Source organism: Notechis scutatus, chromosome 13, assembly GCF_049901735.1.
Source record: "Notechis scutatus isolate UNSWTSFEM ecotype Mainland chromosome 13, rNotScu1.2, whole genome shotgun sequence".
Classification (NCBI taxonomy): domain Eukaryota; kingdom Metazoa; phylum Chordata; class Lepidosauria; order Squamata; family Elapidae; genus Notechis; species Notechis scutatus.
This window is the reverse complement of record NC_142021.1, coordinates 2,524,948-2,539,829: the sequence shown is the minus strand read 5'-3', so window position 1 is coordinate 2,539,829 and position 14,882 is coordinate 2,524,948. Positions and strand designations below refer to the sequence as shown.

At 48.3% G+C, this 14,882-nt stretch overlaps 2 protein-coding genes across 2 annotated transcripts in view; one reads left to right on the top strand and one right to left on the bottom strand.

The window, feature by feature from the left end:
- SMTN (smoothelin) overlaps positions 1 to 799 on the top strand; it is a 46,033-nt gene extending 45,234 nt beyond the window's left edge. Inside the window, exon 21 of the mRNA XM_087942604.1 lies at positions 1 to 799. This exon is cut by the window's left edge and continues 1,126 nt beyond it. The gene's annotated coding sequence lies outside the window, so the exon portion shown is untranslated.
- An 817-nt stretch (positions 800 to 1,616) lies between these two features.
- On the bottom strand, positions 1,617 to 9,778 carry SELENOM (selenoprotein M). Its single transcript, XM_026688000.2, has 5 exons — positions 9,654 to 9,778; positions 5,857 to 5,892; positions 4,932 to 4,966; positions 3,510 to 3,588; positions 1,617 to 2,663 (listed from the first exon to the last, which is right to left on the bottom strand). Exons 1-5 carry the CDS (start codon positions 9,762 to 9,764, stop codon positions 2,469 to 2,471), a joined length of 456 nt encoding a protein of 151 aa, XP_026543785.2. The 5' UTR covers positions 9,765 to 9,778; the 3' UTR covers positions 1,617 to 2,468.
- Between the last annotated feature and the right edge of the window lie 5,104 nt (positions 9,779 to 14,882).

Here is a 14,882-nt window from a genome sequence, read left to right as displayed (position 1 = left end):
CCCTCGTTCCCAGGGACCCCCACCCCCCACCCCGCTGAAGGCAAGCCAAGCTGGGGAGGGCCCACATGTAGAAGCCTCTTGGGGGGGGGGGAGGGACGTTGGCCTTTCGCATCCGCCTTGGCTTTCCCACCTGCCTAAAGCCCGGCCTGATCATGGATAGCCGTGTGTTGTTGTTGTTTTTTTTTCCACTTTGTGCACGCCTTTTTGTCACAGAGAAAAAAGCTGCGAAGGAGGGGGAACATGGGAATGGGAAAGAAAGGAGGTTGCGCTCCTGACCCCACCCCGTCCCAAATTAGCTCGCCTCGGTCTTTGGGGAGGCAGCCTCTTGGGCTCGGGCGCCGCGGCCGTGGAATCGAATGGCGCACTTTCCTTGGTTCTCAAGGAACTATTAAAAAGAAGAGGGGCGCTTCATTAAAAGCCTGAGTCCTGCCATGGGATGGGGAGGGGGCTATGCTGGCTCAGAGGGCTCTTTCCACCAGTAGTTACCAGCTAGAGGGCTGCTGAGTCGGGGGGATCTTAACTCCGTGGCCAAGGAGGACCCAGATGGGGAGTTTTCTTCCTGTGGGTTCCTGCCGGGGAGCTGTTCCCCTGGCACCCACACCCCCTTCTGGAGCTGCCTTGCCCGCTTCAAGTGACTCCCAAGCGGGGCAGGCCAGCCCTTGGGGCTGCGTTGGGGTAGCAATGGGACAGCGGACTTGTGATATGCATCGCCAGCCTCCCTCTGGGATTGTAACCCCCTTCTCGCACCAGCACAAGAATGTATCAGCACCGCCAAGAGAATAAAAGCGTTTGGATTGTTGCTCCCTGCCTCATTCCTGCCTTCGCCTCGTCTGCACACTCCTCTCACTCTAGCACTGATGCTGTTACCTAGTTGGGTCATGAAAGGTCTGCAAGAAAGTGAGCACGCTCAAGGAGCACCAAGGACCCCTCAGTCCTCCTCTTTGAAATCCCCGTTTTCTTCTAGCCCTGATGACGTTGCCTAGTTTGGGTCGTGAAATGTCAGCAAGAAAGCTCAGAGAGAAACCCGCAGTTCTTTCTGCAAACCTCACTCGCTTCTAGCACTGATGATGTTACCTAGTTGGGTCATGAAAGGTCTGCAAGAAAACAAGCCAGCTCAGAGAGCACCAAGGACTTCACAGCGATTCTCCTCTTTTCCTCCTCCTCCTCCTAATCCTCTTCTCCTCCCCTTCACAAACCCCACTCCCTTCTACCACTGATGATGTTACCTAGTTGGGCTCATGAAACGTCTGCAAGAAAACAACTGAGCTCATAGCTAAATGTCTCTGGAGGTTCTCAGTCAACCAGGTTAGGGTTGTTGTTTTTGTTATTTTTCCCAGGAGGCCACTGGACTTTTCTTGGTTTTTCTTTGAAGAGGTTTCCCTCCTCATCCGAGAAGCTGCTTCAGTTTCCCAGTTCGGTTCTTCTTCAGAGCTGAAGAAGCTGCTCCAGATGAGGAGCGAAACCTCTTCAAAGAAAAACTCAAGAAAAGTCCAGTGGCCTCCTTGGAAAAAAGAAAAGAAAGAAAGAAAGAAAAGCACCTTTGGATTCCCCTCGCTATTGTGCTCGTGATGAACGGTAAAGTTTTTCAGGGAATTTTACCCCACGAGAGTCAGGTCTCTGCTGGTAGACGAAGGGCAGCTTTATTGTTAAACCAATTTGGGTTTGGCGACCTGCTCCCCACCAGCCTGCGTTCCCACAGCATGATAGGACGTGTCTATCCACCTCCGGCAGCAACAGCTTTCTGCAGAAGGCTTCATCCTGTCCCACACAGATGAGGCACAGCTGGAGGGGAAGAAGCCCCGGCCGCGCGAGAGGCACCTAACGCAGTGCCCGGTGCAAGAATGCCAGTCTTGGAAGGAAGGGTAAAACCACTCGAGGCTGCTTCCAGTCAAATCTTGTTAAGGGAACCGTGATCTTTACGGAGTTTCAGATTAATTTTTGCATCTGAATAAGGAGATCTCTTTAATGGAGTTTCAGATTATCTAGATTATCTTTATGGAGTCCCAGATTAACTTTTGCATCTGAATAAAGAGATCTTTTTAATGGAGTTCCAGATTATCTAGATTAACTTTATGGAGTTCCAGATTAATTTTTGCATCTGAATAAAGAGATCTTTTTAATGGTTCCAGATTATCTAGATTATCTTTATGGAGTTCCAGATTAACTTTTGCATCTTTGAATTCTGAATCTGAATAAAGAGATCTTTATGGAGTTCCAGATTATCTAGATTAACTTTATGGAGTTCCAGATTAACTTTTGCATCTTTGAATTTGAAGAGATCTTTTTAATGGAGTTCCAGATTATCTAGATTATCTTTATGGAGTTCCAGATTAACTTTTGCATCTGGATCTGAATAAAGAGATCTTCTTTATGGAGTTCCAGGTTAACTAGATATTTTGAAGGCCCCGAGAGGTCTCCTCCCTTCCAAGAGGCGCCCCTCACAAAACACCAACCGAGCACATCGAATTCTATAGGTCTGAGCCCCCAGCCCCCTTTTTCTCCTTCCTGTTCTTTATGGCTTCCACATCCGGTGGCAGAGAATTGGCGGGCGCCATCTGGAAGGCTTCGGGAACAGGAGAATCTGGTTTTTCTTTCCGGTAGAATCCCAATTCTTGCATCAGTTGGTTTATCTCATCCCGGGACATGTCACTCAAGGGGATTCTCTGAAAATGAAAAGGCAAATCGTAGGGAGATGGAGCATCCTCTGGCCACGACCACGGCAAGACAGCTGGATGTTAACCAACTTCATCCCTGGAAGCTTTTCAGAAGAGACCGGACTGCCATCTGTCAGAAATGGTGTAGGGTCTCCTGCTTGGGTAAGGGGTTGGACTAGATGACCTACAAGGACCCTCCCAACTCTGTTATTCTATATTCAATGGGAGAGAAGTTGCCTTTGGAAGTTGTGGGAGCTTCATCACTGGAAGCTTTCAAGAAGAGACAGGGCTAAAATTTGTCAGAAATGGGGAGGGGTTGGACTAGATGACCTCCAACATCCCTTCCAACTCTGATAATCTGTAATCAAAGCATCCTTGGAGATGCCCAATGCTTGGGCAGTGGAGGGGTTGGACTAGACGATCTACAAGGTCCCTTCCAACTCTTATTCTGTAATCAAAGCATCCTTGGAGATGCCCAATGCTTGGGGGGGGTGGGCTAGATGACCAAAAGGTCCCTTCCAACTCTGTTATTCTATCTTCAGTGGGGCAGCTTGCCTTCGGAAGTTGTGGAAACTCCATCACTGGAGGCTTTCAAGAAGAGACCGGACTGCCATCTGTCAGAAACGGTGTAGGGTCTCCTGCTTGGGTGGAGCGGCAGGTTGGACTAGATGACCTACAAGGTCCCCTTCCAACTCTGGGAAACCTCAGGGTTAATCTACGCGGATCTGTAACGTAGGCGCTACATGAACAGCTGGTGGCCACAGGGCACAAGCCTTGCCGAGCTAAACACGTTCAAAGCCTGGTGACTAACAGGCCTGGTAACAGAAGAAAGACCAAAAGGTGAGAAAATCTCACCTGGAGCTCTTCGAATTGAATGTTGAGCAGGATCAGTTCAGGGTCCGCTCCAGCCAGGTATTTCAGGTCCATGTTGTGGCTTAAGGGGGGAAGCGTTAAGGAGCCGTATCGGCTGCTGTGGGAGGATACTGCCATGCGCATGTGGTGATTGGATTGCTGGCATACACTGGGATTCGGGACTATCCGTGCCTCCTTTTGCAAACTGGAGCCCCGTGCATAGCCTTCCCTGAAGCTGCCCCCCCTCCCACCCAATGCGCTTCGTCTACGAGATCCCAGATCCCAGCCAGAGGTGGGGAGTTCTGAAATGCGTTCGAAGAATTGGAAGTTTTAGCGAGCATCCCATCACACGCAAAAGGGGAGGGCAGAAGTTTCTCTGTGGATGTGCAAGGGAGGGATCGATGACAACCCGCCACAGCTGATTCTCTGCAGGACAACTCCCCGAGGTCAACTCACAACCCACTGCGGGACAAGAGTTACACTAATATCAAAGAAATGAGGAGAGGGGGAAGGAGCCAGGGACTCTTCTGCAAACACAACCCATTCAGTTACAACGGGTTCAAAAATGCCGCCCCCCCCCTCAAAAAAATGAGTTTACCCAGTAACCCAATTAAGCTGCCAGAGTGAAGGCAGCCACTGCCTCTCGACAAGCCGCTGTTGCAGGTAAACCTGCCCCCAACAGGTAAATGTGGCCGGCCTCCTTCAGGAGGCACAATTCCGGGGTCTATGACAATTCGTCATGGCCAACTCGCCCCAGGACCAGCGTTACATTCATAGCAAAGAAACGGTGGGATGAGATCATGAAAGGATGCCACAGGAGGGACAGAATGTGAATTGACAAAGCTTAAGCGGATCTTTTATTTAGTTTAAATAATTAAATTCAACTGTTAAAATTGTCCTGCAGGAAGTTGTCCCCACAGCGAGTTGGCCGTGGTGAGTTGGACCGCAACAAATTGGCCACGGTTGAGGTGGCTGCAGCGAGTTGGCCGTAGCGAGTTCATCATCGTCTCCTTTTGATGACCCCCCATAATCCCATGCAGGGTGGGGTCCAGGCAACTGAGTGGAGCTGAGTGTTTACTGGCCGGATGCCCTTCCTGTCACCAGGGCAGAGTTTTTTTTCTTCAGCAGATATATTCTCAGTGTGCCCCGAGAGAGAAACATCTGCCTCTACCTAGGATTGAACTCACAGCCTCCTGATTGTGAGGCAGGAACTCTACCTCTGGGCCACCCCACCACCCTTGGCTGTGGCAAATTAGCCATGGAGAGTTGGCTGCCGTGAGTTGGCCGTAGTGCGTTGTCCCATTTTGTTCAGGGAGGGACTCTGGCTTGAGACTCGGCAACCCTCAACCGGGAAGGACGGCAGAGTCCAGGTAGCGGATGAACCCAACAGAAGGTGAGCCTGGATGAGACCCCAGCAAAGGATACTACAAAGGCAGGTCTTCGTTGATAAAGGCCTTTACCTATAAAAAGGAAGCATCAGCTGTTAGGAGACAGGCTGGTTGCTGGAGACTCTGCTGCAGGTATAGGTAGAGAAACAGGAAGGCGAAAGGCTTGGCTTGTACCCTTCCCAGTGCCCAGAAAGGAAACCTGGTAGCCTCTGAAAATCCCAGGCAGACAATTTTGAGATTGGCCCTTCTGGACAGTTGCTTAAATAGGGAGCCAGCCAGCCGTGTGCTGCAGCCGCCAAAAAAGGCCAATGCAATAATCCTAGGCTGCATTAACAAGAGGGTTAGAATCAAAATGACTTGAAGTGTTACTGCCGCTTTATAAGGCCACGCTTGTTAAACCATGATGTAAAAAAGACTCTGGAAAAAGCACAGAGAAGAGCAACAACGAGAATGAGGGCACTGGAGGCTAAAACATAGAACGATGGCTGGAATTGGGTAGGTCTAGTTTGATGAAAAGAAGGACTGGGGGGGTGGGACGGGGGGACATGATAGCACTGTTCCAATATTTGAGGGGCTGCCCCGAAGAAGAGGGAGTCAAGCTATTATTTTCCAAAGCACCCGAAGGCAGGACAAGAAGCAACAGATGGAAACTAATCCAGGAGAGAATCAACCTGGAATTAAGGAGAAACTTCATAACAGTGAGGACCCAGGGGAACAGCTGGCCACCAGAAGTTGTAGGCGCTTCATCCCTGGAGGTTTTTACGAAGAGACTGGACAGCCATTGGTCTGAAATGGCACGGGCTCTCCTGCACGATCAGGGGGTTGGACTAGAAGACCTCCAAGGTCCCTTCCGACTCTTATTCTGGATTGAGCACAGCTGGCAGGGGCTTGTTTGCTCATCCCTAAGGGTTTTCCAGCGGGGAAGCAGATGGTCCAGGGGAAAAGGAGAGCGAATTGCTTACCTCTGGCAGGCGGTTCAAACGTCATCCTCCGCAGCTCTGGGGGAGAGGAGGGGAGAGAGGGAGAGAGGAGAGCACCATCAAAAAAAAGAGTGTGTTTCTAAGGCTAGGTGAGAGGGACAGTCCCGTTCAACTGGTTGGGTTAGTTTTTTGTGCGACAAAACGTAGGCATCCCACCGCAATGAAAAGATTAGGTTGCCGAGAGCTAGGAGCCTCCAACCTTGGCAACTTTAAGCTTGGTGGACTTCAACTCCCAGAACTCCTTCCCAGCTTTGGGGCCAAGGCTGTCTGACAGTCATCAGCTGCCTTTGGAGTCGGAGATCAGTGGGGAAGAAGAACAGCTGGAGCCTGTTCCCAGTGTGCACATGCGCAGAGCTGCCACAAGAAGGGAACAACTGAGGAACAAGAGGCAGAGATGGGGCCAGGGACGTCCGACAGTTATCAGCTGCTGTCGGAGATCAGTGGGGAAGAAGAACACCTGGAGCCTGTTCCCAGTGTGCACATGCGCAGAGCTGCCAGGAGAAGGGTCGACTCGGGAGTAAAGCTTTGCTGGCTGGTGAGTTCTGGGAGTTGAAGTCCACCAAGCTTAAAGTTGCTAAGGTTGGAGACCCCTGGCCTAGACCATGTATGTTAGGGGACTTTTAAAAGAGCACCGCGTGTCACTCTTTGAATCACAACACATCCCCAGCAACACACATCTACAACACCTCCAGTCCACATTCATTTCCAGTTCCCATGACCAATAAGGTGTCTTTTGCATCCTAGGACTTTACACCCTTTTGTAACTCACTCTTGACACTGCTTTTCTTTCTTGAAAGAGTCTGTTCTCCACACTGCAAGTTTCATTTTCTCTTTTTCTTAAAATTTTATTGGATTTTTATTTTTAAATATTCATCCATATCAATACATGAACAGTGTGGCCTCTGGGTATACAAATAGCAATAATGGTATTGATAGTGTTTGTTACATAAATCAAACTTCCTAGTATTAATATACTTGTTTGTTTTAAAATAGTTCATGCCAATGGTAATATTATTTAAACATCCATACTAATACCATATTTTAACAGCTAAACTTTCCATCTAATTATTGCTTATACTCTACTAGCTTGATACTTGTGCTTCGCTACGAAACTATGTGGTGGGGCTTAGTTTTGGGGGAGGAAAGTAAGGGGGGGGAATTGTGCCCCTGCCTACCAGCATCCATCGGTATTCATCTGTCTAGTGTCCTGTCAGTGTGTGAGAGTGTTGAGGGCTGTTTGGAAACTGAAACAGTATTTGCTGTGTGAGCAAGAAAGAGACAGCAAGGAGCCTCGGCATGGCTTAGTTTAACTGCTCTATACTAAAACTGCTTGGTGCTCTGAAACTAAAACTGAAACTCCTCTCCTCTGCTTGTGTTTTGCATTTGGAAGAGATTTCTTTTCAAGTGGGGAGGGGGAGCAGAACTCCTTAGCATCAGAGCGTGTTAATAATAATAATAATATAGGAAATACTAATAGCTTTGATGGTCATTTCGAAAAATCCTTTCTTAGTGAGGCCTTAGAAGCCAAGAGGAACATACGTGCCAGATTTCAAGTTTGTAGGCTTTATGGTTCTGGAGATTTCGATGATGCGTGACTGGTATTTTGCTTTATATATATAGATTATATTATATAAAAATTATATATGCTAATATTCCACCTATTTCTTATTTCTATCCCTATTCTAGCTTCTAGTCAGGTCAGCATTACTTATCCTAGAGTTAATACATATGGTTATATTAAGACAAGGGCCTTCCAACTTGGCAAGGACTTGGAGAACCCGCTAAGCTAAACCGTGATTTGTTCTTTTATGGCTGGAATGTCATGTAAACTAAGATGGCTGGGCGTTTTACTCCATCATGCCTCGCAAACCACAGCTTAGCATGGTTGTGAGAAGCCAGCTGTCATAGGATACAGACTGCAAGAGAAAACCTTAACTTCCAACGCCCTGACCGGGCCATGGCATGCCAGAAACCACATTGGGATGCAGGCAGCCCACGAAACCCACGTCCTCTCCGGCCCGTGGGAAAAAAAAAAACTCTTTCCACGGAACCTGGTCCCCGGGGGCCCCTAAAAGATAGGGAGGGGCCCCCACTGCCTTAAGCCATGGCAAATCTTGCAAGGACTGAAACAATTCGGCAACGAGATCAACAACCTTTTCAATAACAACAGCAATTTAATTGCTGCAATTTCCAGCACTCCCTTGAGGAACTTGTGCAATTTGGTGTAATTGATTTATTGTGTTTTTAAATGTTCAAGGCTCAGGCCGGGAGGGAAAGTTGCTTTGCCTCTCAAAAAACAGCCCCCCCGGGGGGGTGACTCAAAGATAGCCTGCCTCTAAACACAGAGGCTCCTCTTCGCCAAATCTGCTTCCTGTGGAGATGGGGGTGTGGGGTTTTTTGTTTTTTGTTTCCACCCAACAGCTCCCTCCGCTCATTTCCTCCACAACGACAGCCTCCCTCTGGTTAAGTGGGCCACGTCAGCCTGGGACTTTCTAAGACTGAGAGGGGATTGGAGCCTGCCACAGTTATGGCCACAGTTGAGCTCAACATTTCTGTTGTTAAGTGAGAAGTTTATTGAGTTTTAGCTATAGCACTTAGACTTATAGACCACTTCACAGTGCTTCCCAGCCCTCTCTAAGCAATTTATAGTGTCAGCCTTTTGCCCCCCCCCAAAAAATCTGGGTCCTCATTTTACCCACCTCAGAAGGATGGGAGGCTGAGTCCACCCTGAGTCTACCTTGAGCCCCACTGCTGTTTGGGGGTGACTGGCATCAAATTCCCCCACCACATCTAGGATGGGGGGGGGCAACCAGGTTGGGGAAGGGACCGGTTCAGTCATTAGGCACCGGCTGGGCTGGGCCCCTCACACTCTGCTTCTCTTGGTGAGGTACTAATCCCACTCTGTAAAGCCTTAGTAAGACCACACCTGGAGTTCTGCATCCAGTTTTGGTCACCACACTATAAAAAGGATGTGGAGACTCTAGAAAAAGTGCAGAGAAGAGCAACCAGGATGATTAGGGGACTGGAGGCTAAAACATACAATGAACGGTTGCAGGAACTGGGCCTGGCTAGTCTAGGGAAGAGAAGGACCAGGGGAGACAGGATAGCAGCCTTCCAATATTTGAGGGGCTGCCCCAGAGAGGAAGGAAGGGGGTCAAGCTATTTTCTAAAGCACCCGAAGGCCAGACAAGGAATGATGGATGGAAACTGATCAAGGAGAGATTCAATCTGGAAATAAGGAGAAATTTTTCTGACAGTGAGAACAATCAACCGATGGAACAGAAGTTGCCTTCGGAAGTTGTGGGAGCTTCATCCCTGGAGGCTTTCAAGAAGGGATTGGACTGCCATCTGTCAGAAATGGTGTAGGGTCTCCTGTTTGGGTGGGGTTGGACTAGATGACCTACAAGGTCCCTTCCGACTCTTATTCTATGTTCTAAATGTTTAGGGTCTCCTGCTTGAGTTTGGGGTTGGACTAGAAGACCTCCAATTCTATGGTCCCTGCTTGAGTTTGGGTTGACTAAAGACCTCCAAGGTCCCTTCCGACTCTTATTCTATGTTCTAAATGTTTAGGGTCTCCTGCTTGAGTTTGGGGTTGGACTAGAAGACCTCCAAGGTCCCTTCCGACTCTTATTCTATGTTAAGTCGAGGACTACCTGGAGACAGACAGACAGACAGACAGACACACACACACACACACACACAGCGCATCCCCGGACCCCGCGGACCCCCTGCCCGCATCGGGACACCCCCGCGCGCGCGCACCTGCCCTGCCCGCTCACCTCCACCTTCCCGCGGGCCAACCACTGCAAGCGGCTCCGGTCGATTTGCACGGCGCGCAGCGGCGCCACGGCCGAGAGGAGCCCCAGCAACAGCGGCAGGAGCGGCCCCATCCAGATGCTGAGTCGAGCCGAGCCGGGCGCGCTTCGCTTTTTACGGAGCCGCCTTCGCCGCTGCAGCTCCTGCCACGTCAAGCCAGGCGGGGCTCCGGAGCGGATTCCCCGCCCGGGGTGGGTCCCAGGCGGGTCCCGCGGCGCCCCTCCCCTGCCTCCGCGCCTCCTCCATCCCTCCCGGGTCTCCTTCCTGGGGACTACAAACCCCCATCGCTCCCGGGCAGGGCACGATGGGCTCCGACGGAGCTGGCAGCTACTAAGGGGAGGTGGGGGCCGGAGTCCCCTCCCCCCCACAGGCACAGCGCCCCCCTCCCCCGTTTGAAACCCCACCCCACCCCAAACTTCTCGAGTTAGGACCACAATGGAGCCCCCGAATTTCTGTTGCTGTGTGAGACATGGGGGAAGTGAGCTTTGCCCTGCTTTACGACTTTTTTGGCCGCAGTTGGGAAGCAAAGCGGCGCCGTTGTTCAATTAGTGACACCGTTGTTGTTAAGTGAGCTGAAGGGGTCGTGGAGGTCTTCTAGTCCAATGCCCTGCTCAAGCAGGAGATTTTATAGGAATGCATGCCCGATCTCGGCTTGTAAACCTCCAGTCATGGAGCACCCACAACTTCTGTGGGCATGGCCATCCCACTGATGGTTCTGCAAGGAAACTTCTTGTTAACATTATTTTAATTTTTGTCATTCACATTTTGTTCTGTCCCTTCTTTAGGAGTTGGTCATGATGAGTTGGCCATGATGAGTTGGCCATGGCGAGTTGGCCATGTTGAATTGCCCATGGCAAGTTGGCCATGATGAATTGCCCATGGTGAGTTGGCCATGGTGAGTTGGCCATTATGAGTTGGCCATGTTGAATTGCCATGGCAAGTTGGCCATGGTGAGTTGGCCATTATGAGTTGGCCATGTTGAATTGCCATGGCAAGTTGACCAAGGTGAGTTGGCCATAATGAATTGCCCATGGTGAATTGGCCATGGCGAGTTGCCCATGGCAAGTTGGCCATGATGAGTTGGCCATGGTGAGTTGGCCATGATAAATTGCCCATGGTGAGTTGGCCATGATAAATTGCCCATGATGAATTTCCCATGGTGAGTTGGCCATGGTAAATTGCCCATGATGAGTTGCCCATGGCGAGTTGGCCATGGTGAATTGGCCATGGCGAGTTGCCCATGGCAAGTTGGCCATGATGAGTTGGCCATGGTGAGTTGGCCATGATAAATTGCCCATGGTGAGTTGGCCATGATGAGTTGCCCATGGCGAGTTGGCCGTGGCGAGTTGGCTGTGATTAGTTGGCCATGGCAAGTTGTCCTGCAGCGAGTTGCCCATGGCAAATTCCCAGGCTTCCTCCCTTGTCCTGCCAAGGCATCTTGGCCGCCAACTCTGCCTCCCCATGGCCAGATTTCCCAAAGGTGAAGAGCCATCGCCTTTCTCTGTCCCGATTCTCTCTGCATGAGACAGAGAGGGAGACTTCTAAGAATACCGCCATTAATAAAAGCCATGTCAGGACTCCTGCCTCGGCAGCAAGGCTCCGTGAGTCATGGCGAGTGTGAGAAATCGGAAAGCAGGTGGGGAGTTGTGAATCAGAGAAAAAAATACAGTCGTGGGCTGGCAGCAACATCTCCGGGGCATTTGCCAGCTTCTGAGCTGTGATTCACTCCAGCGTGGGTCAAACGGGCATTTGAGCTGAGAATAAAAGGGAAACACACAGGCGGCCCCCTCCTTCTTGGCAAATCTTGCCCCGCCAAGCGAAACTCCTTAAAGGTTGATGCAATTTTCCAATATTTAAGGGGCTGCCACAAATGAGAGGGGCTCAACCTATTCTCCCAAGCAGGATAAGAAGCGACAGATGGAAACTTATCAAGCAGAGAAGCAATCTAGAACTAAGGAGGAATTTCCTGACTGTGAGAACAATTAATCAGTGGAACAGTTTGCCACTAGAAGTTGTGGGTGCTCCATCAATCCCTTTCAAGAAGATATTGGACAACTGTTTTCCTACATGGTATAGTAGGCTGTAGGTTGGGCTGGAAGACTTCCAATGTCTCTTCCAACTCTAATTCTGTTATTCTAAACTAGTACGATACCCATGCTTCGCTACAAAACTATGGGATGGGGCTTAGTTTTTGGGGAGGAAAATAAGAGGGGGAAAATTGTGCCTCTGCCTACCAGCATCCATCAGGATTCATCTGCCTAGCGTCCTGTCAGAGTGTGAGAGAGTTGAGGGCTGCTTGGAAAGTGAAACGGTATTTGCTGTGTGAGCAAGAAGGAGACAGCAAGGAGCCTGGGCGTGGCTTTGCTCAACTGTTCTGTACTAAAGCTGGTTGCTGCTGTGAAACTAAAACTGAAACTGAAACTCCTCTCCTCTGCTTGTGTTTTGCATTGGGAAGATGTTTCTTTTCAGGTGGGCAGAGGGAGTAGAACTCCTTAGCATCAGAGCGTGTTAATAATAATAATAATAATAATAATAATAATAATAATAATAATAATAATAAATAATAATAATATAGGAAATACTAATGTTTTGATGGTCATTTCAAAAAATTATTTCTTAGTGAACCCCTAGAAGCCAAGAGGAACATAGGTGCCAAATTGCAAGTTTGTAGGCTTTACAGTTCTGGAGATTTTGTGATGATGCACAAGTGGTATTTCGCTTTTTTATATCATTTTTGGCCACTGTACAGAAGTGGTTTGTCTCTCTATCAGCTCCTGGGATTTGAGCGACCTTTCAATCCAGCCAAAATCTTAAGATTTCCCACTGGCCACCCATCCAAATACTAAGCAGGGCTGGTCTTGCTTAACTGAGGTCTGCCCTTGGTGTTTTCAAAGTTTATTTTTGGCCCAATTGTATGCTAAACCTGTAAATCCAGATTTAGATTTTTTTCTCCACTCTTCATCGACAAAGGATCTCTTGAATCAGTTGCCTATTCTACCCTGTTAAGATTTCTTATCAGATAAATTACCTGTGTGCATGTTATCATTCAATTTTTTTTTTTAAAAAAAAGACTCAGTACAGTGTCTATGTTTCCTCTTGAAATTTGGCAGCACAAAACAATTTAATGTTGTAAAATTATTTGCTCTAAGTCTGATTTTCTTTAATGTTTTGCATTTGCCAAGGCAATGAAGGAGATTAATCCACATTTTGGAAAATATCTCCCTTTGATACAAAATTAAAAAGCACAACACCTCACTCGCATACGGTGCCTGATAATAGCAAGCTGCATGTTCCTTGTTTGGTTCTGCTTTAACCTGCAGAGGATTGGTGTTATATTCTGGCAAAAATTATTCTCTGGCTGTTGTTCATGCAACAATTCTTACTTTTTATGTGAAGCACAATTGTTTGTGCCATCTGGTTTGCGATTTGAGGAGGATCCACCAGGGGGCAGAGCTTCCAAATGGATGTCAGGTTTGAGTTGTGTGTTTTAGTTGTTTGGTTGTTGTTGTTTCTTTTTTTTTGCAAAGTGCTGCTGAAATTTGGATTTTATTCAAAATCTGGGGTTGTGCACCTGCTCCCAAGGAAAAATGAAATAAAATAAAGAACAGAAGAATGAGACTTATACTTCCTGAAGCTGATGTGTTGAAAGTTGCAACTCTTGAAACAAAACCACATATTTATTTTTCCTTATTTTTCCTCCCAAGGACTTTTTTTCTGGCTTCTGGAATATTGAAACATGTCAAGTCTTAGTTCATTCTAAGCCTTAGCTTTCCTGATTTGTCCACACAGATCCGGGCTATTTGTCGATATTCTTTTAAACGTATAGTGAATGTAATGGATGAATATAGAGACCCGGTACATTACCTCTCTTTCCATTGTTATATTTATCCTTTTTTCCCTCTCAGTTTGTTAGATACTTCTTCGTTCAACCATGCACGTTTTATCTGGGGTCTCTTGTTTTTCTTTCTCTGTGATATTGTGTTAGATTGTGCGTAAATGCACGTTATTTTTTTTAAAAAAAATCTCATTTTTTTCGGATCGCATATACGATCATGTTCATTCAGACGCTGATTTCCAGCCCATAACAAATTCTCAAAGTAACAGACAAAAATGAAGTGAAGGGTCTAAAAAGGAAATTAGAAGAATTGCAAAAAGTACATTAAAATATCTTTGTCTGTGAGAGCGGCTTAAAAGCCAGGCCAGGAAGGCAAAAACAGCAGAAAAGCAATTTACTCACACACACACACAGAGAGAGAGAGGAAAGCAGACCAGATCAAACCCTTGGGAAAAACAAACTAACCACAAAAGTGATATTTGCCAGGCAAGACGTCTCCATTTCACCCATCACCCATCATAAATCAGAATATAGCACCATTTTATGGATGCAAATGGTTGGAAATGCTTCAGAAACTGTCTTCTAAAAATATCTTTTTCTCCCCTAATTAGTTTCAATCTATTCCCTATTCTGTATCTCTGTTTTATGGGGGGGGGGGAGGGAGATAAATAAGGTGCTTTGAACTTATGCAACAATTAATGATTACAAGCCATCGTGTTGTGTCATTGGTTCTTAATGACCACAAACATAAAACTCTCACCATGATGCTCAGTCCCACACCTGCTACTTCAGATCTTGCTATGGAGGTAGAGGTTCTCTCCTGCTTGAGGGGGTGGGTGGGTGGGCTGGACTAGAAGACCTCCAAGGTCCCTCCCAACCCATTCTATTGTATTCTATCTTCCAACGGAGCCCGATTTGCACCTGACCATCTTTTTTGGGTGATTTTTATTTGTGTGCGCGCACGGGTGCATGCTACCATACAACACGTGTTTTGGGGATTGAGGATGCCCAAGGGGTCAGCGGAGGGTCCCCGGGATAGAGGAGGCCGCTCCGCATCCACTTGTGGATCCCGACGGGCAGCTGCGCGAGAAGCCGAAGCCGCGGCTGCCAACTTGCGCCTTTTCCTCTCGCCTCTCTTAATTTTGCATCACCAGCTGCGCTTTGGCCGGGGAAGGGAAGGGAGGGGAGGCTTGTCTTGTCACTCTGCGGGGCCAGCCGCTCCGCTCTGTTGTGCTCAAGTTTCCGTCTCCGCCAGGCATCCCGCGCCTTGAGGACTAGAACCTTGCTTTCCCCAGAGGGCAAAGGCTCGGGGAAAAGGCAAGCTTTTCCTTTTGCTGCTGTTACTGTTGCTGCGGGC